The sequence below is a fragment of the Pagrus pagrus genome, assembly GCF_965226575.1.
Source record: "Pagrus pagrus genome assembly, chromosome: 1".
Classification (NCBI taxonomy): Eukaryota; Metazoa; Chordata; class Actinopteri; order Spariformes; family Sparidae; genus Pagrus; species Pagrus pagrus.
In genome coordinates this window covers 23,710,201-23,737,603 of record NC_140185.1, presented here as the reverse complement: position 1 = coordinate 23,737,603, position 27,403 = coordinate 23,710,201, and the positions used below count along the sequence as shown (strand labels likewise).

Below are 27,403 nucleotides of genomic sequence, written 5' to 3'. Positions count from 1 at the left end.
CCTGGATTTTCATTGGCTGTTTGTTGTTAGTGATGGGTCAGAGAGATGCCGATGCCTGCGAGCGTGCTCTCCTCAAAGCAGTCTAATTTTGGACGGGTTATGTACCGCAAAATCTAACATAAAGTACTCTGCGTAGTGAAGTCCACCTCACCTCTCTGTGACCACCATCAAGGCCTGAGTAAAAATTAACCATCCACAAGTTTCCTGAGGACCATTTTCTGGGTTGAATTTTTATTTGAAACAGTGGGGCCTCAGAGGCCTTTTCTATAGTGCGGAGAGAGAAAAGCCTTCTCTTCCTGAACGTCACGGCACTGGTTGTCCATCCATGTTTTGCCTAATTGCTGTGCGCTGGAGTTCAGGGTAAGAACTGGGAGCTGTAAATCTATCAGTGTTATGCAGACAATGTTTTCTCCAGATGTAGAAAGAAAAGATTTCATCCTTTTGTAATTAAGCGGTGCAGCCCAGGGTGTCATGCGGTTTTTATTGGGGGCCCTGGAACAGATCGTTTTGCACCTTGTTTTCTCATCATGCCTTTTATTCTTCAACACAAAAGATGGAAAGATGAAAATGAAAAAGTAGCAGAGAATAGAATCTCTTGTTTAAATCGTAATATGGAAATTACTCGGTAGTGATGTAAGAGGTAGCGATGGGGAGTGCGGGGTGGAGGCACAAAGGGGACAAAGGCGTAGTCATGGAACCAAGGCAATTACATAGTTCCCCAGATGAAGAATATCAGAAAAACTTTCTTTTTTAACCCCAGGAATGTTCCCAAATGTTATCTTTCCCACGGGTGCCGTCTTCTACACCTGTGTTCTACTTTAAACTCACTGCTGGAATAGGGGAGAGAGGGGGAGTGAGTTGAGGGAAAAGTGATAGTGAGTGAAAGAGAGAGAGACAGCTTTAAGAGTTGGGGACAAGAATGCTCTTCAGCTTCTCAAGGGCACCGATACTTTATGGCCTTCACATTCCTTCATGACAAACTGATGCCCAGAATAGACAGAGTAGTGTTGGGGGAAAAAAGATTTAACTACCATGCCTTAAAGACCCGTCCCAACATATCATCTCTGTTCCTTACTCACCTTCATCTCGCCCTGCTCCGTTTATGTGGCAAACCTCAGGGTCACGCTGTCTTTTCTTTTACTAGCGAGGGCTGGTGGAGGCAACAGACTGAAGTGCAGGCTTTTGTTCGGCATAAGCAGTTTCACACATTTGCGTTTTATAAAGTCCTTTTCAATCTCATGTTGATTTACAGAGGCCTCTTTCCTCTGAGATCTCTTCAGACGGCAGAGGAAGTCTCCATGGCCGCTGAACTCCTCGGCTCACTCCCAGATCATATACCGTCATCCCTCACTGCCTTCACTGCGAGCCCCACAAACTCCTTTTTTATAATGTCACCACATTCAATCAACACTAGCCCTAAAATTAAGGGCTGCTGAATAATTCAAACTTGGATCCTTCCTTCAGATGGCCCATCTCTGTCACTAGATAGGAATTTCCTTAATTTATGCTTGTTAGGTTGGAATAGTCATGTTGAAATAATTTGAACCATAAGGGCCGTCTGCGCTGCTACTGTTTAAATGAGAACTCTGGGAGCCGTTAAAGTTTGAACATGAAATTGTGAGATCTGGAATGCAAATTATTATTCAAATGATCAATGTATTAATTTGCATGCTGAGAGGCGTGAGGGGGAGAGAGAGACAGAAAGAGAGAGAGAGAGAGCATCTTAATAAGTTCTGTAAAGCAAAGTATTTTATTATTTGTTGATGTTCCAGGAGTGAGGGCGTATTAATTTTGCAGTTGGGAGTCCCAGTGAGATCCAAATGTCTTTCTCACTTTTCTCACTCTTTCCCTCTCTCTCTCTCTCGTACACACACACACACACCTATCTGTCATACACACATCATCATCATCACATACACTAAAACTTGTGCTTTTATGCGCACCAATATTCAGAAACACCTTCCTGTTTGTCAGCAAACATCATTTCACCGAATGTGAAGATTACAACAGATGTGGAGATGACTCTGCCCAAACTGCCATATCAATCCTTTTTTATGTGTTTTAATTTCTAATATATTGACTTTTTACTCGATGAGAAATGCAAAGCCTTTCCATTCATCCTAACGCAGATAGTTCTGTCTCCCAGTTTTCTGCAATCAGTTCCTTTTGAACTTCTAAAGAGATGAAATGTCAAAATGTCTGGAGTTATGGGATATTAAGTAGACTTAAACCATAGACTTAAGCCTTAAGCAGTTGAAACTGGTTGTGTGAGGAGCCAAATAAAGGCAAACCCTTCAGAACATGAAATTACTGAAAAAAATCTGAGAGTTGGGGACCTGCTGTTTGTGCTCTGATTTCCTACCATCTTCTCTCACACATCAAATGGAGCTTATCATTCAATTTTCCTCAATTTGCAACTTTTTCTCCTGGCGCAGTTTCTGGTCTGAGCTTTCATTACAGAGTGGCTGGGTGAAAAGGAGGGAACGATTTGGTGATAGGTCTTTTGGTGTTTAGGATTATCTTTGATCTTGCGGGATTCGTTGAGTGGTCCTTTTAGATCAGGAATGGTTTGTGACAGAATAGCCTGTAAAGTAAGGTCTGAGACTGAAATGTGGGGGTAGCATGAAGAAAGAGAAAAACATGTGTTGTGAATTTCATTGTAATAATTTATAATTGAGGGATTGAGTCAGAATACTGACCATGATATGTGCGTGTAGTTAAGGGAGATCAGTCCTTACATCTGGAAGGGAGGTTAGGGCTTTTTAGATGAGAGTTACAGCATTGCAGTATTCCCAGTATTCAACTTAACTTTTAAATCATTAAACATGATGAAGCCATCTCCACAAAGTCAGGGGTTTATATACGAAAATCAAACACCATCTGCCATCTCTGATCAGAAGCAACAGCCATCAGGCCAGGGTTACCAAGGCAGAACAGGAAAAGCCATTAACTGCCAATCACTGCATCGATCGACAAGCCAGTCCACCACCACTACCACCCCCTTTCTACCCCCGCCCGCCCCTGCCCACAGACACACACACACGCACGCACACACACACACACACAGTTCATCAGCTTTTACTGTACAGTGCACACACATGCACATAGCCTTGCATAAACCACTATCTTTTTGTGCACCCGCGGTACGTGATTGGTAACATTTGGTGGAGTTTGTCTCTTTTCCTGCTTGAACCGCGTTATCTTTTAAATTATCTCGAGTCTAGATTGCAGGATCAACATTCTGTTCAGTTTAGATAAAGGTTGTCTGACTTCTTTTTTTTTTATTGGCTCAGTAAACCCAATGTGTTACTTGAAGGACAGTTGAGATGCCGCTCAAAAGATATTTCCTTCGGAGCATAGGTTTGTAATCTCCTCATTACTGAAATGCATCTCAGTAAAGTCCATTGCCCTGTCAGAAAGAGAGTAGACACTTCATTCTGCGCGTCTCCCTCCACAATTTTTGGAGTCAACCCTCAGATAAAAAGGAAACTAATAGTCAGTGAAGGGCAAAAGAGAAAAAAAAAACAAGATTGATTTTTTTCTTTTCCTCCATTTTCAATGGTGTCGCTAGAACTGAGAGTCATTAGAAGAATATTTACCTACTTCCCAATTTAATAGAGATGCTGTATATCGGAGTGATCTGGCTCAGAGGTCAGGGCTGGGGGGAGCAATTAAAGCGTATGGATCCAGAGGCTCCTGGCCTGTCCCATTGTGTGTGTTGTAGGCAGAAATAGATAGGTGAGCTAAAAGGGAGGCAGAGGCAATATGTATTGAACATGGCTGTATTAATTAATTGATCTTTGTTACTGATGAACTAGTGATGCATTAGACAGGGGTACGAATACTTCGACGTGTATGGTTTTGCTCTTGAGTGTGTTCATACAATGCACTCACACCATGCTAGTTCAACTATTACACATGATTTCATACAATTTAAACAGACTACAAGGAGTATTTAAGTGGTGATGAAACAGTCTCAATATAATACTCATGCCTCTATATGACCTACATAAGCAAATGAGTCCATCACTGCGAAGACTGACTGTTTCTATGTAGTTTTCCTTAATGTTCTCATAAACATTACTATTATTAAGCAACCAAATCTCTTAACTATAGGCTACATGTTGACTTACATAGGTGTATGAAAGGCACTTAAACATAGGCTCAAATATATAGCCTAATTGCTATGTATCCTGCAAACAGCTGTGTTTAAAAATAGTTTTAAAAATATATATTACATCTTTCTTTCACTCGCTTCCAGAACAGTTGCGCATGCTAGCCAGACAAATATCTTTGTTACACAAGGCAGTGATACCACTTTTGTCCACAGGGGCCACCAGAATCAACAAAAATAAAAGTTCCTTGTAGCTGCTTTAAACCAGTGACCAGTAATATATGCTCATCTGTGCCGTTGGCATTGTTTCTTTATAGTTTTCTCTTTTATTCGTGCTAAATGCGCTGGCTTTTCTTTTACATGGTTTGGATAGGTCAGCCTACTCTGGGGCCACACAATAGCCAGAGACAGAACAGATATGATGGATGTGGCCTGGGGCCTATGCACTCGCTCTGCGTCTGCGGTGGCCTCATCCACACATCAGCCACAGGCAGAGGGGAGGGAACACAGTAGGGAGGGAGGGAAGGAGGGCAGAGATACAAACCAGACCAGCCATTTTCCTCGTTCCGCTCATAAATATTTGTGTGGCTGATTTATAAACAGTGGAGCAAGAGAAGAGATCAAAGTGAACTGTAACGCTTATATAAAACTGGGGCTTTTTCACGACGCTGCCCTACACACCGTGCTCGTACCTATTAAAGACAAAGCTATATATCAAGAGGCATATTGGCAAGAGTTCTGAATGGCAGCTTGCACTTTAGAGAACGGTCTTCCCCCTAGTTGTGAGTCTAGTTCCTATAGCATTCAAGGTTCTCAAACACTAGTTAAAGGCCATCAATAAGTGTTGTAGCTAAAGCTCAACCTGCTCTCAGCCTGTGTAAGCTGTCAGTGGCTTCTTAGGTGGATTTTAAATGGCTGTAGCAATGCCAGCCAGCCATATTAAAACATAGCAACGCAGCGAAGAGTCACTGTGTCCTGGTAGTAGTAGTGGTGTAGTAGCGTTTGTCACAGTAGACAGCTGCACACGCTGATTCAGGCAACCAGCTGGCTAGACGCAACACAAAGGCCAAGCCTCCTGTACGGCAGAGAGGAGGGATTAGGGTGGGGTGAGACGAGTGTGTGAGTGTGTGTGTGTGTGTGTGTGTGTGTGTGTGTGTGTATACTGTATAAATGTGTGTGTTTGCTGGAGTAGAGTGCTGGCTTTGCATGTGTCCAAGCACTGGCACATACACACACACATCCACAGGCCTACTAGGAGCAGAGCAGACATTCCACACCTCCAAGCTGTGTTTACCTCGTGCAATCATACACACACAGATATATCTGCCACCCCCACCGTCCGTTCCTGGCTTGGGTGCAAATGTGGGGGAGTGAAAGGTGGTCTGGCCCTCTCCCTGATTGTTAAGAACAGTTCTAGCTAGCAGATGCAGAGGAGCGCCATGAAGATGGCTGCTCGCTGACCTCTGTGGGAGGGAGAGTAGCATGGGGAATGGGAGAGAAAAGAAGGGCCTTTTTTCAATGGGGATTCTCCCCTTTGTCCACCAGCAGGACAGGGTGTGCTCAGTGTGGTGAGGCCTGGGAGAGTTGCTGCTGAACAGCCCGTCTCTCTGTCAGCCTCTGTGTGTGTGTGAGTGCCTGGAGACATCTGGTTTGCTAACTGTGGGAACACGGCGGCATTATTTTTTTAGGCATGACACCTAGCGCTTACATAACACACAAGTTCAGGTTTTTGCATGAAGTTTTATAGTTGGCCTCTTTATTTAAAAGCAAAGATTTGAGAATGTTTATTTTATTTAATGTATAGCCATTGGAAAAGAGAATCCAGATCTGTTTCCATAGCCTCCTTCAGCTGTATGAGGGTATGCAGCAGTTAGATGAAGCCCCCCTTGTCTCATATGTTGCTGTCCTTCCTAAATTCTGCTGTACATGTTGTATAAAGCGTGCAATCAGGTAGGCAGGCATTGTAAGAGGCTTTGAGAGAGAGCAGACTGCAGATTGTCTTACCCGTGGTTTGTCTGAGTTTCTGTGCAGGGAGTTCAAAGTCCTGCTGAACATCAGAGCGCTGATGCTGAGTGAGGCTGACTAGCTGCAGCCTGTGGTCTGGGAAGGGTTACTGAATTATTACTGATGGTTTCAGGGGTAACTGTCCGACCACAGGACTGGGGAATATTAATCATTTATTTGATTGTCCGCATGTGCTGATTAATCAATTTGAGTAGGATCTGCAGGATTAACTACCCTATTATTCCCCTGTAAGAACAGATAAGAGATAAGGCTTTAAAATATCATATTCCATTTATCATTTATTTTTAGGTCCCTGCTGATGAGGGTGAAATAAAAACTGAGGTGAGATTAGGCAGAACAGCAACATGGGGAAAGTGTTGGGGGAGGAGGATAAGAGAAAGAGGGATGAGGCGAGAAAAAAAATCTCTTAACTGCAGATTTTAGTACTTCAACAAGATAGGGGGGGGGAAAGATACAGCTTTGTATTTCTTCAAACATGGCACAGAAAACCAAGTTGTACAGCTGGGAGTAAGAGAGCTGAGAGAAAAAGGGGGATGGAGAGACGAGTGGAACAGGAAGTTGATGGGAAAGTGATAGCTGTCTCCACCTGGAGTATAGCCTGAGCTGTGTTAAAAGGGAAGGCAAAGCAAGAGAAAGGAGGGCGCTGCTGCAGTTGAGTCCTATCATGTACTCTGGTTTAGGTAAGTTTGGCTCTCATACCAAGTGTAGCTAGCTAAACTGATCCAACAGTGGCTCTATTCCTGTTTACCCCACTCACTATCTGTTCAGTCTATAAATTCTCAATCCGCCAACTGTTTAATGTGTTATGTCATGTGGTAATGCCTTTGATTCCAACATGCCTCCGTTTGTAAATACAAGAGGCACTCAAAAGGCTGTGGTTTCTTTACAAGCATGGCGCCCCCGGCGCTTTGGTTGGGAATGCATTGAGAGGGAGAAGGATTGAAAGAGTAAGGGAGGGAGTGAGAGGTGGTTAGAAACTGTATACACTTCCCGTTGCTCTTCTGCCAACCCCTCTCCCTGCTGCCTCTGGTTGCGCAGGCAGGCAGGCAGTGTGTGAGAAATGTGAGAGGGAGGAGTATATCCTCTCTTCTGGCTGAACATGGCTCCGTAATTATGCACTTTTCAGCAGGTTTTACCTTTAACACTTTCCTCCCGGGGTTGAGATTAGTGCTCACCATGCTTGATTTACTGCACAATTACTGAACAAGAGCTCTATGTAATCAATAAACAGGAAGGGGAAAAGTGGTAGTCTTTGAAGTATAGTTTGAGATTTTTTGCACGATTGAGCAGTGTATATGGTGTAGCCAGGAAGGGCAGCTTGGCTGCGATGCCAGCCTGTGAAATATCTATTATATCTGGCACGCCTCTTTGCTTTACCAGCTCTCTAAGCCTCTTTACAGTGCTCGACTACTGGAGTGGAAAATGACATCTTTTTTTCTGACCATTGCTTAACACAAAGGTCAGCAACAAATTGTCTAATAAGGACATTCCTCCAAAACATTAGATTAAAATCACAAGTTGTCCTATAAAATTGGAGCCTAATGTGATCTTAAAACTTACGTGCACAAGTTACACGAGAAGAGATACAAAGCACTCTTGTGTGGTAGCATGCAATGCCCTGTATTAAATGTCCCCAAATGGGCAGCCAGCACAATGACCTCCATGATGACACTTGCTAATGGCATGAGCAGTTATTTTGGGAAGCTCCACTGGCTGGCCATCGCAAGTCTTTCTAGGGGCTTTGTAAAGCTTTTTACGCCAGCGTGACCAAAGCAATAGTCCTCTTCCAATTAGTCTGGTCTGTGTTTGATTTTTAGTGATGACAACTATATCTCAGCTGCAATTATGCTGCACTGGGAATGATGAGGGGTTAGGTTATTGATCCTCAATTGATCATCCTGATCAATGAGCACTTTTGTTTCTCTTTTATGGAAAGTGCATTTATGTTTTTTCCTTTTGCTAATGAGCAGGCCCAACAGAATGACCCTGTAAAGAAATCCGTGTTAGCGAGGCCCATATGTATTGGTGATCGAGTTGGCTATACTCATGGGAAGCCGCACAGAGCACCATTTTTCAACACGAGTGCGTTACCTCCCTGTGGGTTTAGGTCAAAGGCTACAATTGGTCTTACAAAGAAAAAAAAATCTAAATTTGGTACAACAGCTGTGTATTTACTTCATTTTAATTGCAGGCTTCTGATTCAAAAGGGCAACAATTTAAAGACTAGAGTGATGTGTGTAGTGATTTTTTTTTATTGCACAACAACCCTGACACTCTAAATAATCCAAATTAAGGAAGCAATGGTATTTTTCTTAAACTGTCTAATTTTTCATCTCTAGTTTATAGTGAACACAAAAAGTGCAATGTCAGGGCTTTACTCATTGAAGTTGCAGTTTTTTAGTTACCCGGTATAGAAGAGTTGACAGGTGAAACTGGTGGGTGTCTGCTGTATGAATTGCTTGAAGAACCCTCCACAGCAGTTTCACTCCAACAAGGTACTTCATGTTGCATGGAAATAAGCCCACATATAGACCCACTCTGTATATTCACCTCCACTCAACCCCACTCCACCCCATTAATTTTCATTTTAAGAAGAGGACCTCTCGAAGGCCATGTTGCTCCTTTTGTCAGCGCGATGCTGCTAATAAAGATAGCTGCGTAAGACTGGGTTAAATATTGACACTGGCTGAGCACATCATCACTGTTTTTAATTAGCTGGTGTCTCCAGCGAGCTTGTGCGAGGGCAGTGCATGAACAACTAAACATTTCCCCTTACGGGATCTCAAACATCCTCTCCCCAAAACACACTTCCATGAATTTTACATAAAAAAAAAAAAAAAAAGGATACAGGATAGTTGGGAAACATACAGTGTTACAGCTATCACAGCCTTATTGCGTAGCCTGAAGCAGCAACCAATTATGTGCTAATGAAATATTTACACTACCAAACTGAGAACGCCAGAGGTGAAAGCTAGATAATACAGGCCTGAGGAGACTGTATTCTGTGTCTCCTTTCTGCCGTTACGTCAGCGAAAAGGTGGAACAGGAGATCAGCTAATGACAATAGGCTTAGTAGGAAGAGCGTGGGCAGCCCTGCAGTTCAGAAAGCACGGCTTTTGGTCACTCGTACCGCTGTGGGCACATTTAAGGGCTCTTTCTAGGTCATAGTAGCACAACAAGGCGGGAAGGAGGACACATAATCGTAACACAGACTCTCTAGAGGGCCACGTCAGACATGTTAAGTTTTACCTCCTGAGTTCTCTTGACTTCTGACGGCTACTCCCTCACAATGATGTGGCAATGAATCTGCATTCACGGCAGAGTGTGATGTTTGTTCTTGAGGACTAATTGTGTTTGGGTAATGTTCCTGCTCTGAATTTAATTCTCACTGACTGCATTAATCATTACAAGTGGTGTTTGCCTGTATCTTAATCCAACACCCCCCAACACCCCCCGTCTGCCTGGCTCCTATAGGGCTGGTTCACCTCACCCTCTGCAAACTCTTTCTCATCCTTCGTTCCCTTTCTAACAAGCTTTTCACTGCCCACATTCGCAGTGGCTCCGCAAGGCCGTGCTGCCATTGTCTGGCTGGCAAGTGACAAATGAGAGGCAGTGAGGTGTTGGAGACTCTTGTCAGCTGTGTGGGTGCAGGGCTGCCTCTGCCTTTACCCTACTAACACATCAGTGACCTACAGTAGAGCCAAGTCCAGCTCTAGGTAGTCAGTCATCCCGTTCTTATCTAGCATGCACACACACACATCCATTAGCACCCCTGTACAGATCTCTTAAGACAACCAGTGTGGTGCTTTTCACACTACATTCCTAAGATTTTTTTTCTCTTAATCACATATAAGTCATAGACAGGATTCTGTTTGATAGGTAGCTTCAGCTGTCTGGAGCCTGACATCAGATATTGTTGTGGCTTGCATCGCAAACACTAACCCCTCACAGGAAGCTTGAAAAAGCTGTAAACTTTGAAACACGTAATCAGTACAAGACTTGTCACGCTAGGTGTGATGTCGGCCCAATTTCTTAGCCAGAGGACAGGGAGTGGTTTTTAGGGTAATGTTAGTGGCCTCTGGATGCAGTCATCTTTGTCTGCTTGTAAATAATATTCTGGAGTAGTCAGAAGTTTAAAGCAGGTTTGTTTTTTTTCATAGACCTGCTTGTTTTTAATCATTTTGTAGCCTTTACATTTGAGGAGATAGAGATATTCCTTTCTTATGTGATATCACAGCCCAAAAGACTTGTTATAATGCAGAGCCTTTTCTTTCCCTCCCCAGTGTCACAAATAAGTACTGTGATAAGAGTTGCAGCAATATACTGATGCTATGAGCAATTATTCAAACTCAAAATCTGATCATCTCCGCCTGCTGCGTGCCTCCTGTTTTGCAAAAATGAAAATCAAGAAAAATGTTCTTCCCCATCTCTGAACAAGTAATTATTGTCGCCGCTGTCCAAAATGGAGGGTTGTGATGTTGACACAGTGCTGTGGGTAATGGAGAGAAGGGCCAGGGCAGGTCCTGATTTGCCCCATTCAGCTTCCAGATGGTACCTTGCCAGTACACATGTCATCAAGTGGCTGTAACAGTTGTTTGGGTACCCCCGTGGCTCCACCCTGCTCTAGCCTCCTGCAGGCAGACTTATTGTACTGCAATTTTGGCAAGCTCCTCCCAGCATGGCTTTCATAAAAGCACCAGGAGGTTAAGCTGTTAATTAGCTACTGAAAGAGGAGGCCAACAGCTTGCTGTTAATTTGCTTTACTGTTTTTTTTCCTTCTTATTTGGGGATTGACATCATTTCCTGCCTGTTTTGGAGTCATCGCTGCGTGTCACAAAAGCAGGGCCGAGCTCATTAAGTAGAGGGGAAATGTGTTTATTTGGCTACGATTAGAAGTGCACATTATGTATGTATAGCCATGCTTATCCAAATGTTCTTAATGAGAGAGACCCTGGACGCCAGCGTGGGGCTCCTGTGGGCATAGGCCCAGGCTCGTTATCACCACACAGGGCATTGATCTCTCTACCGCCTGCTTGCTTATCCTCCTCCTCCTCCTCCCCTCTCAAAGACAGTGACTCGCACATGAATTATGTGGACACATTGATCAGCTGATTGAGAGCTATTGTTTCGAGCCCTGGGTCATTATTGAAGGAGGGATTACCCAACTCTTGTTTTGTGCATGCTTATGGGAGAGTGTATTACTCAGCTCCCTGTCACAGCACATACTCCCCTTAGCTGCTCACCTCAGATTTGTAACGGCTACACAAACGTGCACACACATTGTTACACACAATGTACAGAGCACATACAGCAGCCTACACAATCAACGTGGCCCAAATGACTGGCTGCATTGATTACCTTCCCTCTGCAATTATGTTCCCATTGTTTACTTTCTAGCATCTTACTCATTCAAACGGAATTCAATAATTATTGCTTTATTTAATGTTAAAGTAAGTAAGAGTGGTGGGTGTGGAGCACCAGTAGCTGTATTGTCTTTAAGTGTCTCTATGACCCCTCCCAGGCTACTTTGTTTCATAGGCCCATGTTAAGTCATCCTCTCCAAGGACACCTACAGCGATCCATCTTTACCCCGCCGCCCTCCCTTACGACACAGAGGTCCGTTTTGTTTCTTTCTCTCCTCCCGGAGACAAATATGCAGCCTGTTTTTATTCACCGGTAGTGATGGATCATTTCCACAGCAAGGCAGTAGAGGAAGCAACTTAGCACATTATGGGCTTTGAGACAGAGGGACAGGATGCGGCGGAGGGGTGGCAGGGATTAGGAAAAGTAAAGAAGAAGAAAGGACAAGGGTGGGGATGAGGTTCAGGAAGCAGTAGGTAGGCAGTTTGGGCCTGGAATACACAGTCCCCTTAAGCCGCAACCTAACTTTTAGGCATGTTGCAGCTTGCAGTGGCTAATTCAAAGCAGCCACCGCATTTGGCACCCAGTGGGGGCCTCTGTGGTTGGAGCTGTTGTTCATGCTGCTGGCAGGCAGGGAATCACAGGCTGAACTACAAGCACTCGCTGACTCCAGTCACTCGGGTTTTTCTTTTTTAAATAACCTGCGTACGTTCCAGGGGAATCCCAGAGTGCAGTTTTATGAGAATCATGTCCCCGACAAATCTCTGCACATGCAGCCGTACACTGCTGCTGGGAAGAGAGGGGTCATTACATTAAGTCGTTTTTATTCGCTAGACCTCTAACCCCGAACTTAATCCTCATCATTGAAATAACCTGTTTTTAAATGTATCTTGATCCTGATTTATAACCTCAGAATTAGGCAGCTAGCTTTTCAGATGTTTCCATTTAGATGCAACAGGATGGTAACATATACTCCACAGGACATGCTCGTGATAGCCACAGTTGACAAACAGTGAGACATAAGCCACACAGGGGTGTTTTCCTCTCCCTTTGGCCACAGTGTGTTTTTCAGCCCAACAGACACATTACTATTGTCTCCCTTCAGAGTGAACACAGTTACCTCATTGGTTATAGTTGCTGCCATGACATCACTATGTCTGAATAACAAAGGTGCTTGTTGATTTATTCTAACACGTCTCAAGCTCAGGACTAGTTAATACATTTTCTTTTTCAGGTGATGGAGAAAACTGACTCCTAAATCTCTGATTATAGTGGATAAGATCTTCTCATTCAAATACAGACTCTGCTCTGTTGCAGCGCATTGCATGGCGTCAGGTGTGAATTGCAGTTATCTAACCTGTGTAAGATTCCCATGTCCACATGTGCACACACACACACACACAAACACACATAGTAGACACACACAGACACCAGCTTTTAGTGCCGAGAATCAGGGAGACAGTTATAAAGATATATCCAGGCAGATACTCACTGGCTCTCTCTCTCTCGCACAGAGGGAATTTGGCAGCTCTCTCAGAATTGATAGCTATTTAGCTCACAGATAGTCATCTGTTTTAATGCATTAATTTTGTATTAACAGCACTGCCAAATTTAATGGTGGAAATTAGGGTATGATCATAATGGTATGTGGCTGTGTGTGTGAGAGTCTGTATATGCATGTGTGCACGATTGTGTATGTGTGTGTGTACATTTGGGATGTTCTTTTTGTCTATACTTGTGTTTGTTGCTTGTACATGCTGTATTATACGGCTCCATTGGGAGCCATTGTTTGGAATTACCGGCTCTCTGTCTCCCTTCCAGCCTTCCAGTAATACCCACCTCTATCTTGTGCGAGTTGGGCTCTCTCAGCAACCACACTGTTTTGTGTTAAAGGTGCACTTTTACTTTGCATTTAAGTGGATGGAAATGCAGATGTATGCAGTGCTCTGGGTGGGTGGTGAAACTGATACAGGCACGTATTGCCCACTCAGAGGCCAAGGTGCACTGTAGAGCTGTGAGAGAGAGGATGGGGTGGTGCCCACACCGCCCCTGTCCCTCTTTACCTGAAAAAGCACAGAGCACTGCTTCAGCCTCCACAGAAAGAGATAAGGTGCTCCATGGAAGAGAGAGGCTTGAAAAGCCATGATTGCATTTTTAAACTATGAAAACCACCACATCATAAAAAAGCTTAGACTTGGACCCTACAATGTAAAAACCAAATTAAATGTGATTGATCATCTTATATGTAATTTAGTACATCTTTTAAAATGTTCAAAGGTAGTTAAGTGTCATTTTGGGTCATTTTACCAGCCTCAATTAACAAATTAGGACTGGGCGATATATCGATATTGTTATCCTGATATTAGACTATAAATCCTCTTAAAGGCTGTGAAGTGATGTAATTTTCTGAATTTCCCAGACTGTTCTACTTGTTCTAATAGTAACCTTTACCTACTAAGTCATTATAGCCACAATACTGATGATTATTTATCAAAAATCTCATTGTATTAATAGTTTGTGAAAGAACCAATAGTCATCCCTTTGACATCAATATCGAGGTATATTGAGATATATATTGTTTATCGTGATATAGCCTAAAATTATTGTGATATTATTTACACTATCCAGCCCTATAGCATTTCTTTTTTTAAAACACTGCAATATAACTACAATATGAAGTGTTTTCAGACCCTTTTACCCCTTTACCTGCAATCAGTACATCTTTGTGAGCTTATCTGTTGAATCAGACCACACGTACAGTACATTCACATGCACCCAGCATGTCTCCCCTGCCCTATTGAGTACATCGCTGCATACTAGGCGGTCACACATTTGTACTTGCTCAGCTGAATCTCCTATATGACTGCAGTAAATTCCCAGACAGTTCAGTGGTATTGAATCCATGCCACTGACCCGGCCAGCTTCCCTCCCATTATACTCCACAGCTCCCCTCCTGTTGGGGCCTCGACAGGGCGCTTAGAAACCCCAGAGCCCGTGCCGACCAACCTCCTCCCAGCTCAACATGACTTTTTCATTAAGCCGCCAAATTCCTACACTCCAGTTGGAGGTGATTTATCAACTAGGGGCTTCATTGCAGGTTCATAGGAAACAGACATAGGCCCTGTCTTATGCATTATTATGTTTCAAAGTGTGCATGTGTGTGGGTGTGTATGTATGTGTGTGTGTGAGAGCCAGAGAGGGCGACGGACTGCGATTGCACTGTGTCCATACTGTGTTTGTGCTCTCAGATATGATCATAGAAATGTTCAACAAAGTTACTGCATGTGACGATCAGAGGCGCCAAGCTATGCTGTTCTCATCGCCACTGTGGTATCATTTTGCTACAGTCCTCCCCTGGAATACTGAACGAGCAGCCCCCCCCCCCCCACACACAGATCACTCATTGGCTTGATCTCTTGCCTCGCTCACTGACTCAAAAGTGCCCCAGACTGCCTTGGGTCATGGCCATTGCATAGATGTGAAAGTGGGGGTTTACAGGTGTAGCCATTTGACATTGTAGACGGAGCTACAAGCACTGGGGCCGGCCAGTTTTGGCCCTGTTGAAGCCATCTTCCTGGCCAGTCAGGTTTATAGTGAATTATGGCCGATTCTGGGGCAGGCGGTCTCAGGTTCACTCCTATATAAACCCTGCGCTTTTTATGGGAAACTATAAAACTCCCAGGATTTTTTTTCTACCTCCTGAGACCGGCTTTGAAGTTTCGGTCAGGTGCTGTCATTTTTTTCAACTTGTCTTCTTGTAGATTTTTGGAGCCTTGAGTCATTTGCAGCAAGACCTCTCTTTTTTTTAATTCAAGACATCTGCTCTGACTAAAAGCACTTTGCATGATGGATTTGGTGTTATCTATAACTGAATCTGTCTCTCAGATTTCTCTCTACCTTAGTTCTGATGCAATATTTGTGCACAGAGGAAAAGGAGGAGAAGGAGGAGGGCTCCCACGATATCCAGCAACACCTATTCATGACATCATGGATGGCTTAGAAATGAGGCGAGAAAGGAGAGCACACAGAGACACAGAGCCTTTTACAATCACCTAATAACTCTATTACACCAAGCTGTGGGGCTCACAAAAAGGAGGGAGAAAAAAACCTCCTATTCCTTTTCCTGGAAGCGGTGTCTTAATGCACATTTTAGGTGTAGAAGTGAGAAATATGAAACCAAAGAGAATGAAACACAATAGCTCAGAAAACCCCATAGCAATATTACAATATTGCTAGAAAATTAAATATTAGGAGAAAGGGACAAGAGCATTTTAGGGAGGCATAATATTGTTATGACTTTTTTTTCACCAGCCTGTCAACACCTGATTTAGATGTAATGCGGTTAAATGTCTAATGTTTCCATTGCTTTTATATTTTCTGGCCAGCCAAACAGACGGTCCAGTGCAGGGCAGGACAGTTTCTATTTCATGAATGCTTCGGTTTTCTGAACCTTTATCTAAGTGTAAGCCTGAGGTACAATGTAAAAACGGGGAGGTTTATACACTTTAAATGCAGAATTGGTCATAAAACCTGATCGAAAAGAGTCTGAGTTGAGCCAACTTTAATTACAATCACAAGCTTTCAGCACCGTTAATGATTTGGGTAATTCGTTTTTTCGCACTGCAGGTTAACATTGAGCAGTGCTTTTTACCTAGTTATTAGATAATAATAATAATATTTTAAATGATTTTATTACAAAATATAAAAATATATATAACATGTCCACACAGGAGATGTGGGCGCCAAGAAGATTAAAAGAGTAAAAAGAGCAAAACTTTTGGTGATTGACATTGATTTACAGCTTCAGATATCCACGGTGAGACTCACAGTTTGATATTAGGAGCAGCACATGACAGGCATGACACAAGTGGCCATACCGAGTCTGGGGCTTTTATCGTAAACATGCAGAAACAATCAGTGTGATGCTTTAGGATAGTGGTCAATAACTGTGTTGCTCACACCAGGTCTAACCATATTGTGTTGGCCTTGCATCATTGATTGAGCCATGCAGGAGGTAATTAGACTGGAGCTCTGTGGTGTGACAAGAGGTCGTGGTGGTATGGTGTCTCTACGGGGTGTTAGGCATGTTGTGACTCCACGGAAGGCTGGGCGAGGCCTGCTGTTGAGTCTTGGAGGAAGTTGTGGGGTTGACAGGTCAATACCAGTGCTGATTTCCTGTCCTCTGAAGGTTGTCCTCCTGTTGTGGAATGTTCCAGTTTCTCTCAGAATGTACTAAATCCCCCTCGCTGCCACACCACCGGCTGACTTTGCCTCGCTTTCTCTATGAGAGAGCGGGGATTTAACTCGCCATGATCAATATTTAGTATCCCATGCGTGAAACAAGCAGATGTTTGGAGTTTCCTTTTCAGAGACGGGAGGCTTCTGTTGAGTGAAGGGGATCAATGCTCCCTTCCGTCTGTGAGGCTGTAGACCCAAGGCTTCTGAAGGGTGGCTGATGCGATTCCTGCCCGCCCTCAGGCCCCTGAGATTTGCGTGCCTCCCAGGCCTCTCCTGTCCTGTTAGCCCACTGATACAGACACTCACGCAGACAAAGTGCGCAGTCCAAACAGTTGTCCTGAAGTGGAAGAGGTCTGGATGTTAAACAACAGGGCTGTGATTGGGAATTGATTTGTTCATTTGCCAACTGTTTGAGCGAAAGTGAGTCGGTGGTGCCTAGCCAGCTATCTGCCATCTACAATAACCTCTTTCTCTCTCTTTCCCTCTCTCTCTGTGCTCCTTTCTTTCCCTGTCTCTCTCTCTCTCTCTCTCTCTCTCTCTCTCTCTCTCCATCCCCTCCCACAGCACCTGCAGCAGCACGAAAACGCTGTGGAGGGTGATGCCTGCTACTACCATTGTGTGCTGTGTAACTACTCGACCAAGGCCAAGCTCAACCTGATCCAGCATGTGCGCTCCATGAAGCACCAGCGCAGCGAGAGCCTCAGGAAGCTGCAGCGCTTGCAGAAGGGTCTGCCGGAGGAAGACGACGACCTCAGCTCCATCTTCACCATTCGCAAATGCCCTTCTTCAGACACAGGTCAGAACCTGCCCCTGTGGCCCAATTTTGGTTTCTCTTTACGTACACCTGTCTTTGTTGCACTCTCTTGATCTCTCTACCTGTGACACGCTGTCTCTTATACACATAAACACACATCCATCCACTCCGTTGACACACTTGAGGCGGAGTTGTCAAATATGTGTTGAGAATTAGTCACTTTCTTTCTTTGACATTTACCTCCCTATAGAGTTAAGCTCAACATAAATGATTAACATCTGAGCGGTTTTTGTTTTTTATCCAAAAAAGGGTGACTGAGGTGGTGGAGCCACGATTGAAAGACATAAGTATTTAACTCAGATGTATGACAGGAAGAACAGAATGATGTTTCAATTGACAGAGCTGAATAGAGGAGAGATAAAATTTAAAATGACATCACTGAGAGTTATGTTGTTTAATTTGCTTCCAACATTGGAACTTTTTTTCAAACATAGTTTTGATATTGATATGAGTTTAGGTCATTCACAAACAATGTTCCTGCAAAGCCTGCCTTCACCAGTAGAAGCAGAGATCCCTGTTAATGGGAGCTGTCCCTCGCAGCCATTAAAGACATATTGAGACAGAGCATTAAGGCCAGAGAAGGAGGAGCCGAACAACAGCAGCAGCTGCAACAACAAGAACACCAAAAGACAGACACGACTACAACAACAGTAGCATGACTGAAACAAAGTGCCTCAACTGCTAATTTATTATGGACTGATTAGGAGGAGTGAGCTGTGGTCAATTAACACTCTTTCTTAGCAGAGATTTGGTTTTCCAATCACTTTAACTCCTGTGCCCTGACAAAGGGGCTCTATTGTGTGTCCCTCCAAGAGGGAACCATTACTTCCCTCACACACATACTCGCTGTCTGTGTTATGCAGGGAGAAAAAAAAAAAAGGCCAGCCTGTGAAGACGCTTTGTTCCAAGGAGGCAGGGATAATGAAGCCAGCGGCCGGGAAATTGCGCAAAAGGCAGTCACAGATCTGAAGCAAATCATTAGAGAACATATTTAGCTGAGCAATTAGGGACAATTAAGCTTTCTGCTCGCTGCACTCCAAATATGTTAATGACTACAGTACAGTGGACAAGCGAACATGCAAAGGCAGGAGGAAGGGCCATTTAGGTTAAAAGGGTTGGGGGTTGGGAATTTACTTTTTTGTGTGCAGGCGGGAGTTGTGCTGTTTGTACCTTTTTTTTTTTTTTAGCAGATGTTTTTGTCATTTTTTTCTCTCTCTTTTAATGTTTGATGTGCTGGAAGCCCGTGTTTGTGCCAGGGTGAGGGATCCGAGTCTTAGGTTAGGTAATGGGCCCCTGCAGTGGGGTTGTGTGTGGGCAGTGTCATAGCACACACACTCACTCACACACACCCACGTGTAGACAGCGGTTACTCTCCTGCAGAGCTTCATCAAATTACAATAACCCTCACTTATTAGAACAGACTACTAGTATAGAAAATGAAATGGGGAAATGAATTTTAAGTTGTTGCGCTGTAGACGTTATGTTTTTGTAGTCTGATTGTGTGTTTTGGTGATGGTTTTATTGTTTCCCTTCTAATTTAGGGACTGCTTTGCAGATATTTCTACTGTCTTACTACTTCTTCATAGTGAAAATTCATTCTGCTCTTTCACAATGAGCTGCAGACAGAACAATACAAACACAAGATCGGTGATAATGACCCATTGTTATTTAGATCTTAGTCATCATTTTTAATCAAACACTACCTCCATTTGTGTCCCTTTTTAAGTGTGTTAAATGAAATGAAGAGTAAAGGGGAAAAAAAGAAAAGACATCTTGATCAAATTACCTCAATAATGATCATACCTCTTCTTCTGTAATCATTAACTCTAAAGCTGCTGACTCCGCAGCTCTCATCTACCATTTCACACCCCAAATGCCTCGTCCTGACATCGTCAGCTGGGCCGCTCCACCTCGTAGCCCCACCCCTCCGCTTGGGCTGAACCATTCCCTCCCAGTGTAATATTTAATTTCCTCTTCGCTAGCTCTTCTGTGGCACACAGCTCTTTTTTGTGGTCGAGGCATAGTTGCTAAAGTGGTGGAACGTTCCCTGGCTTGTTAAAACAAAGTTGCCCCTGGATTTCTGGGTCACCTAGACAGTAATTCCCCCGCCTGCTGCTGTTCTGTGATCCTGCGAGTGGTTCTCTGCTGGCGTTTGGTGCTCGGCTCGTAGCCTGCCTGGGATTTTTCCCAAACATATGAAGCCTGCCTTTTTCCTTGAAAAACTTTAAACTACCGTGAAACACATGACAACATTTTATGCGATAATGTCTTTAAGTCGTGATCTTCACTTGTAGTGAACTGATCCATTTCTGTGACAGCAATTAAACTAAGTAAGGCTAGTTTGTGTGTTGTCTGGTGTGTTTTATACTTAACAACTCTGCATGTTAATGATCCCTGTGAGCATGCAGCAAACACAGACACTAGGGATTCGGTGCCACATGTCTCCTCTGGGCTGAATGTCCGAGGAGAGCAAGGGCAGCAGAAATGAGGTTTCTTTCCAATTAGACTAACACGGGGATAAAAGGCTTGCATTGTTTTAATTTTTGCTCATACTAAAAATGTGCTGCTTAGGCATGTTGGTCCGGGTCCCGCCTCCATTTGTCTTCTTTAACCCTTTATCTGTGGGGAAACAAAGGGGGCCTCAGAGGGACCTCAGCCCCACACAGCTGCCCTGTGTGCAGAGATCACAGAATAAAGCTCAGCGCTGACTTGAACCAATGCACCATTTGCACTAGTGCTTGCCTCGATTTTAAGGATAGCAGCTCATTACCAGGTGGCAGGTAGACACAAAAAAATAAAGAGACATGCATGCGACAGAGGAGGTGAAAGGGAAGTGTTGAAACTCCTGTAAAGTTTTGGTGTGTTAAAACTCCTGTAAAGTTTTGGTGTGTTAAAACTCCTGTAAAGCATTGACAGCATGAGGACAAAATATATTTTGGGTTTAGTGGTTACAGAGACGAGGTAGTGCCATGTGATGACATCTGTAGGGGTTAATGGTGACTGCTGACAACGTAAAGCATCAGCAGGTGGATGTGTATGAGAGGCCAATATATGGAGAAGAAGAGATGGAATAATGAGGAATGAATATAAGGAAGTGGGGGGAAAGAGTTTGGGGAGCTTGCATGTAAGAGCGCTTGTGACACTTTAGCGTGTGATGACCCTATTTCGTGCGGATGATGTTCACCAGGGCATATAACTCAATGACACATTGAGGTTTCTCATTTCTTAACATTTAATCGACTAAAGTTATTTTTTGAGCGTAGAACAGAATGAGATCATGCCTTTAAAAGGGCAAAGTTAAATTGCACTGAAGGGTGGATGCCCTTCCGCAAGAAATGTTTGCTTTGTTGTATGTGAGAGAGGAAGGGAGAGATGCAGGAGAGAACATTTTCTAAGGGTAAAATATTTTCCAGCGGTGGTGTAAGAGTGTGTGTGTGTTTATATGTATGTGTATGGAGGAGTCAGAGATGGAGAACAAACGTGGCTGACAGTGTGGATTAGCTCCTGCTGTAAATCTGCCTCAGTCACAGATGGCAGGCCCTTGATCGCTGGGCTGTGACGGCTTGGCTCTCATCGCAGGAGGAAATCCCTGTCTGTGAGTCTCGGAGGCTGGGAAGGAGAAGGCTGGGGCCGCCTGGGCAGCCACAAGTCATTGTCTCCTGTCTGTGCAGACACAGAGGCCTGGGTATTCAAGGGCGAAGACTGGCTTGGGGAGGGGTTATCTTACTTTGACTCTGCAGTTGTTTCATCCACTACGCCATGAGAGCCTGTAAGTGGAATTTAAGCCTCCAGTTAAGATCAGCGTTACTTTTAATGACCAGTTTGAGAAACTGGGCAGGGAAGCTGTGTGCATTATTAAATGGAAATGAGACGAAAGGATGCATACAAATGACTGCATAATAGTGGTATCCAATATGAGATCCATTGCTTGTTTCGCTAAAAGGGGTGCGCTTTCAGGGTCACACACCTAATAGTGAGGCCTGTCCTGACAACAGAGGCATTTCTCTTCCCCCCCCCCCGCTCCCCACATGCCTTCCTCTCCCTCTCTGCCTCATGCATAATTCTTGAGACGCTCCGAATTGGCTGGAAAATGGGCTGTGACGTGGAAAAATGCACTAATAAAGCAAATATAGAAGGGTCACTCATATCGCAGCTAACATTGAGATTCAGTGATGGCAGACGGGACGTGTCGACATCCGTCTGCCAAAATTACGACACCAAGATGTCCAATTCATTATATCTTACCACGCCTCCATCTTTTTGTCTCTTCCTCTGCCATAACCACATTAACAGAGGTTTACTCTCTTCGGCCATCATACTTGAGCTATCTGCATGTCCAGTGGCTAAGCTAAAGCTTTTAAAGCCAGGTAAAATCAGAGGTGAGCCAGGCCACGCTCTGATGGCATGCAAGGGCCATTGTCTGAGCTTTTGCTCCCCACGGGCAAGAGTGAAACAGACGGTAGCCATTTCTGGAATGTCCTCCTTTATTCATGCTTGTTAAAATGCAAAGTAAACCTTTCCAGAAACAGGATATTGTAGCCCCTAACCACCAGACCCTTTCTACATGCCACATTATGGCCAATCTGAAAGTAAGTTGTATAGACAGACACTGCTGCAATGCGCTTTTAATAAAGGCTGTTATTGCCCTGGTGATGTAGAGTGGATATGAGGATGAGGACTGTGCAAGCCTGGATGAGTAGGGCCCCAGAGGGCCCGCAGCTCAGTCAGGCCTCCGTCAGTCGCCTGCCTTCTAATCCCTGTCCGAAGGGCATCGAGGCAGCATAGGAAATTGTTTGCTGTCCGCAGAACGTGCCAGGAAATTCATAAATACATTACTTTTCATTTTGAAAATATTACAAAAGACTAGACGTTTATTAAAAAGCCAAAATGATGGCTTTATAGATTTTCCACTGGTGCATCAGCATTCATATGACCCCGCTGCTCCAACTAACACAGGCAAGTCTTTTCTCTCCCTGTTCCCCCTGGTTTATGGAGTAGCTCGGTATGAATTCCTCTGCTGGCTCATCCTGTAATAGCAAATTGACCAGAAAGCCACCACTCTATTCTTGGATAGGCTGTGAATAAAAATGTCTTGTGTCCAGGATTTTACTACCTCTCCTCACTGAACCCTTGTTCTATAAATACTGGCTAGCTTTGCCCCCAGGCTGCAAGGTGGGTAAAGTCTGGGTCCTGGTGTGCCAGCCTGTCCAATAGATCTGACTTAGAGGCGAACAGAGGCAGCATAAATGTCAAAGATGAGTGTTTATATACAGAAAGAAAGAGACAGTAAGAAAAGTGATAAATTAAATGAGGCAAAGTTGAGTTGAGCTGAAACAGAAAAGTAATAGTCTCAAAATTGGGACATGAACTTTTTAAGTGCAGTATTTGGGGCGTTTTGCTCATGCTGAGTGTGTGCTCTGTGTGTTTTGTGTGTGGCTTCACTGTCAGTTATGTCATGTGGGTGTAAGTATGTGGCAGATTTATTTTGCAAACTCGCACACTCATAAGCGAGCACGCACATAGGTGTCCGCACTGAGAATCAGACCATGTGTGGGTGCGAGAGGCTCTCCCTGTCATCAAGCCCATTTTCAGAGGAGACTGGCAGCACATTATAATATTGGTTTCCTTCTCTCTTGTCATTACCAGACACTCTCCTTGAAAGCTGATCCAAAAGATAGACAGTCCATCAGGAGACAGTCATCTCATTTGTACTTACTAAACGTGTTAATGAGTTCTATTTTCAGGCCTCAAGGCTTTGCTGCTGGATATTGGAGCAGAGGTGGTGATCAGCGGTGTGAGGCGCTGGATCAGGAAGAGCTGGGAGGGAGGGGGGAAGGGAGGTAATGCAGTAGCCCGGCTGCCCCTCATGTCACTCACACGGAGTGACCACAGCCTCCACGGGGGCTGTCAGTCCACGCTGAGGGCGGGAAGTCTGTGGTTACAGACTGACAGAGACAGCAGAGGAGAGAATAGATTAGGTGACAAAGACATTAATGGTTGTGATGGGTTTAATTATAGCAGCAGTCATGTCACTGCCATACAGGTACATGAGATGAAGGAGAAACAAGACAATTCAAGATGGAGGGGTTTGAGATAGTTTCTACTCTGATTTATATGAGATGTGTTTGACAGAGCATAGCACTACTAAGCAATAAACTTTTAACTCTTAATAGTGTTCAGAAATTTGAATGGTAACGTGAAAAAAATATCAAAATATCCTGAATAACAAAAACAACAAAACCAAACCCACAAATGAAATGTGAAAAAACACACTTATGAGCTGCCCCCAAGGCAGGGACAAGCTTGCTAGTTAATCCGGCATCATGGGAGCTAAAATGTTGGTGACTTGTTTATTACGTAAATAAACATCCTGGTACACATGATAATATCAAGGTCAGCAAAAATGATGTACATACAGTACATCGATAAGTCAATAAGATAAGTACAATAAGAAATGTACGATAAGAAATTAACAATAACATATGTATAAGTCGATAACTTCATTAACGTGACAGGCCTATGTGTCTGTCTTTCATTATCAAACCCACTCAGATTGACTGTCTTTGTCAAAGAATGCAACTACAATACAGATACATTCTGTTTGCACTACAGTGGAGATGCATTTTTCTTTTGTTTGGCTTTTCCTTACTGGTAATATGTAGTAGCTGTAATGTTTTTTTGTTTTTTTTTCACAAGTTGTCTGCGCGCTCCGTACTTGAACTTCCCCCTAAGGCGCAGATTATCATCTTACATCCAGCATGGTCTCTTCTATGATATTGATTGTAGTGCAAGTGTATGCCAGGTAGTCTTGGAACTAGAACCAATAAATTGTTAAAAACTTAGATTGCTTCATTTGTTACTGTGTTTTGGTATCGGGAGAACAGTGCTGCTCGCCGTCAGAATTAGGCAGCTCAATTTGTCCATAGGCAGCATCAGAGAAGAAGCGAGGGGTAAAGTTTGGGAACTATCGAGTCGAGGCTAGGAAAGTTTTATTTAGCCGTTTTTAATAAGGCTGTTTGTGCCCCCCAGAGAGAGCTGGTGGATCAAAGGGCATGATCTGTGCTATGGATGAGTTCACCCCGGGTCCTGCAGAGACGATCGGCCTCGCTGACAGCAAAACAAAACCAGAGAGTGAAGGATGCCCTATCCAGCAGCATGTTGCCCTCACACTCCGAAGGCTCCATTAGAATAAAGGCAGATGAAACAAAGACTGGCTGAAAGCACAGATGTTTTGATTCATTATCCACTCTCTGATAGATAGGCATGAGTAGTGAACAGAGCGTGCGTAAGTGTAGGTGTGTGTATGTGCAAATGTGTCCATGTTGCTTAACGTGCAAATTCCTGTTATGTTGGTTTCATTTGATGAAAACATCCTTACTGACGACTTACTCGATACACCCGAAACACACACACACACACACACACACACACACACACACACACACACACACACACATGTTTTGAGTGCATTAGCAAAAAGAGTCCCCTCCAGTGCCTCAACCACATCAACTAAAAGCAGCCAGGCAGATGGCAGCAATGAGAGAAGTGCAGAAATAATTCAATAGTGAACCTTTCTAACCTTTACCTGTGGGCGTGAGCACCAGTCATTGATTCACGCAGTGCTTGACAGTACACTACACACCACCTGAGGATGGTGAGAGGAGGGTGGATGAAGAGAAATGGATGAGCTTGGTGAAAAACACCAAAGGATAGTATGAGTGGGAGGGAGGCTCTACTGTATGTTGGTGATGGTGGTGTGTGACAGTAGAGGGGAACTTTCCACAGATGGATATTGGGAATTGTTCTGGATTTGTTAAACTTCCACAAATATTGTCCCCCTTGCCCCTATGTCGCTGGATATCAGTGAGAGACAGAAATTCTCACACCCAAGTGTGATACCACTAGTGTGGGCTACAGAAGGCGGCTATTGATTACAAATCACCTTCAGGTCTTGGGCCTGTTGTGCCTGCCTAGTCCCAGAGAATAGAGTGCTGCAGAAATGAGTCCTAAAACCCGGAAATCAGTTACATTTTTGCACTTCCAGTTCTCTTCTATCAAAGGTAATGGGTTTTTTGAATGGGTTTTTGGTTATATCCAGCATTTCATGCTTTGTTCTGTGACCTTCAATTCATCAGTAAATACGCAAGCTTTTACATGTTGTTCAAAAGACGGTTGCTATCAAGTGGCTAAATGGAACGCTAGACGTTGTTGGGGACATTAGTTGTCATCACACCGAACAAGGAAACTCACACTATTTTGTGTTCATACCAGCACGTTTACTAACTATCTAAGTCAAACTTGTAGATTGTTCAATTCATAGTAAAATGTGTCTGGTATAGTGTAGTAGGAAGTTTAATGGTAGCGATGTAGAAGTCATATGGCCATAGTATAGTTTGTTTATAGCCTAATGTTAGCTCTTTACTTCTGGCGATTGCATTTAAATTTTCGAAAACCGTAAAAGCCTTGTTCATTTGTGAAGATTATCTTGCTGACCAAAACATGCTAGTATCATAAACATTTGTTTTTGCTTCTGCGATTATCCAAAAGCCAATGGAAAAATTTGCAGCACTCAATCCTCCCGTAAGCCTGACGCGCAGTATGACAACAGTTTTCTCCAGAAGTGTTGTGAAGAACACTGTGGTTGATGAGCAGAGCACATGTACAGCGTCTCTTATTGTTTGATGGCTACTGACTGTCCAGCAGTGAGACTGTAAAGGCAATATTTGTTGAAGAAAGGAAGTCTGCATTATGTGGGAGTCAGTGGTTAACCAGATGTGATCGCCTGCTCAGTGACAATCCGAGACAAAAAAGTATTTAATTTGTGACAATCTTGGATATCCCTACTCTTTTGACAGATTTATGGCATCACACCTGCTCCAAGTGATGGTCCCTCTCTCACAGTCTGTCTTTGTCTGGTTGGAAACGCCGCCGCTGTTTTTTTTAAGTTGGCTGTGGATGTGTTCTTCCCACTGTCCATTTGGAGCAAAGGAGCTTGGATGAGCAAAGTGATGGATGTTTTAAGTAAGGGAAAATGAACGAGGAGCCAGGCATTCACACTGTAAATGCACACTGAGGACAAAAAGTTCCACAGAGGCCGTGAAAAGGGAAAAAGAGTTTTTTAGTGCAACAATATGATTCCGACCAATTACCAAAACAATATTCTGTTAGTTATCGGAGGCTTGGACCCATAATCAATCCATTGCAAATACCAACAGGATATTTTTATGTGCTAGCATTATTGTTTAATTACTTACTCCCCGCAGAACTGCGTGTGTTTGGCACGACATGCGTCCTCTGACACAGACAGTAAAGAAATAAGTGCACATGTGCTTGACAGACTTCGCAGTGCTTATTTTTACTAACGCTGGAAACAAAGTGAAGTATAGGAAAAAGAGCCCTTTACTCGTAGTAAGGGCAAAACAATTCTCTTTTTGTTTATATAATAAGCAATGGACAACTGTTGTAAGAAGAAGCATATGTCTGTCTTCTGAATTTCCTGTTAAACATTGCCTTCAAAGTGGTTACCGCACATTTGGCCCTTTTTATGATGATTTCCAAATCCTGTTGCAATTTACAAGGATCTTATGCCTTTAATTGTTTTTTGTGCTTTTAACTTGCATGTTCATGTGTGGACTCCTTAATAGTCTTTTAAAGATTTATTTTCACATATTAACATATTTGCGAACATACTGTGTACAGCATTAAAAAAGAGGCAAATGCGTTGAAAACAGCAGAAAACCCCACCCTGACCAATTTGAAGCATTAAGGTGAATAATCCAGTGTTTAGAAAGCAAGCAAAGGTCAATTTTCACGCTACTTGCTCAGTAAGCATACAGGAGAGCATATCGAGT

General features: G+C 43.6%; 1 protein-coding gene across 9 annotated transcripts in view; it reads left to right on the top strand.

Annotated features, from left to right (window-relative positions):
- Window positions 1-27,403, top strand: part of zfhx3b (zinc finger homeobox 3b) — a 344,728-nt gene that overhangs the window by 265,675 nt on the left and 51,650 nt on the right. For all 9 annotated transcript variants that reach the window (XM_084357811.1, XM_084357810.1, XM_084357812.1 and 6 more), the window contains one exon: window positions 17,303-17,534. In XM_084357811.1, the coding sequence (XP_084213937.1) occupies window positions 17,303-17,534 (232 nt within the window). The remainder of the gene's footprint in view (window positions 1-17,302; window positions 17,535-27,403) is intronic.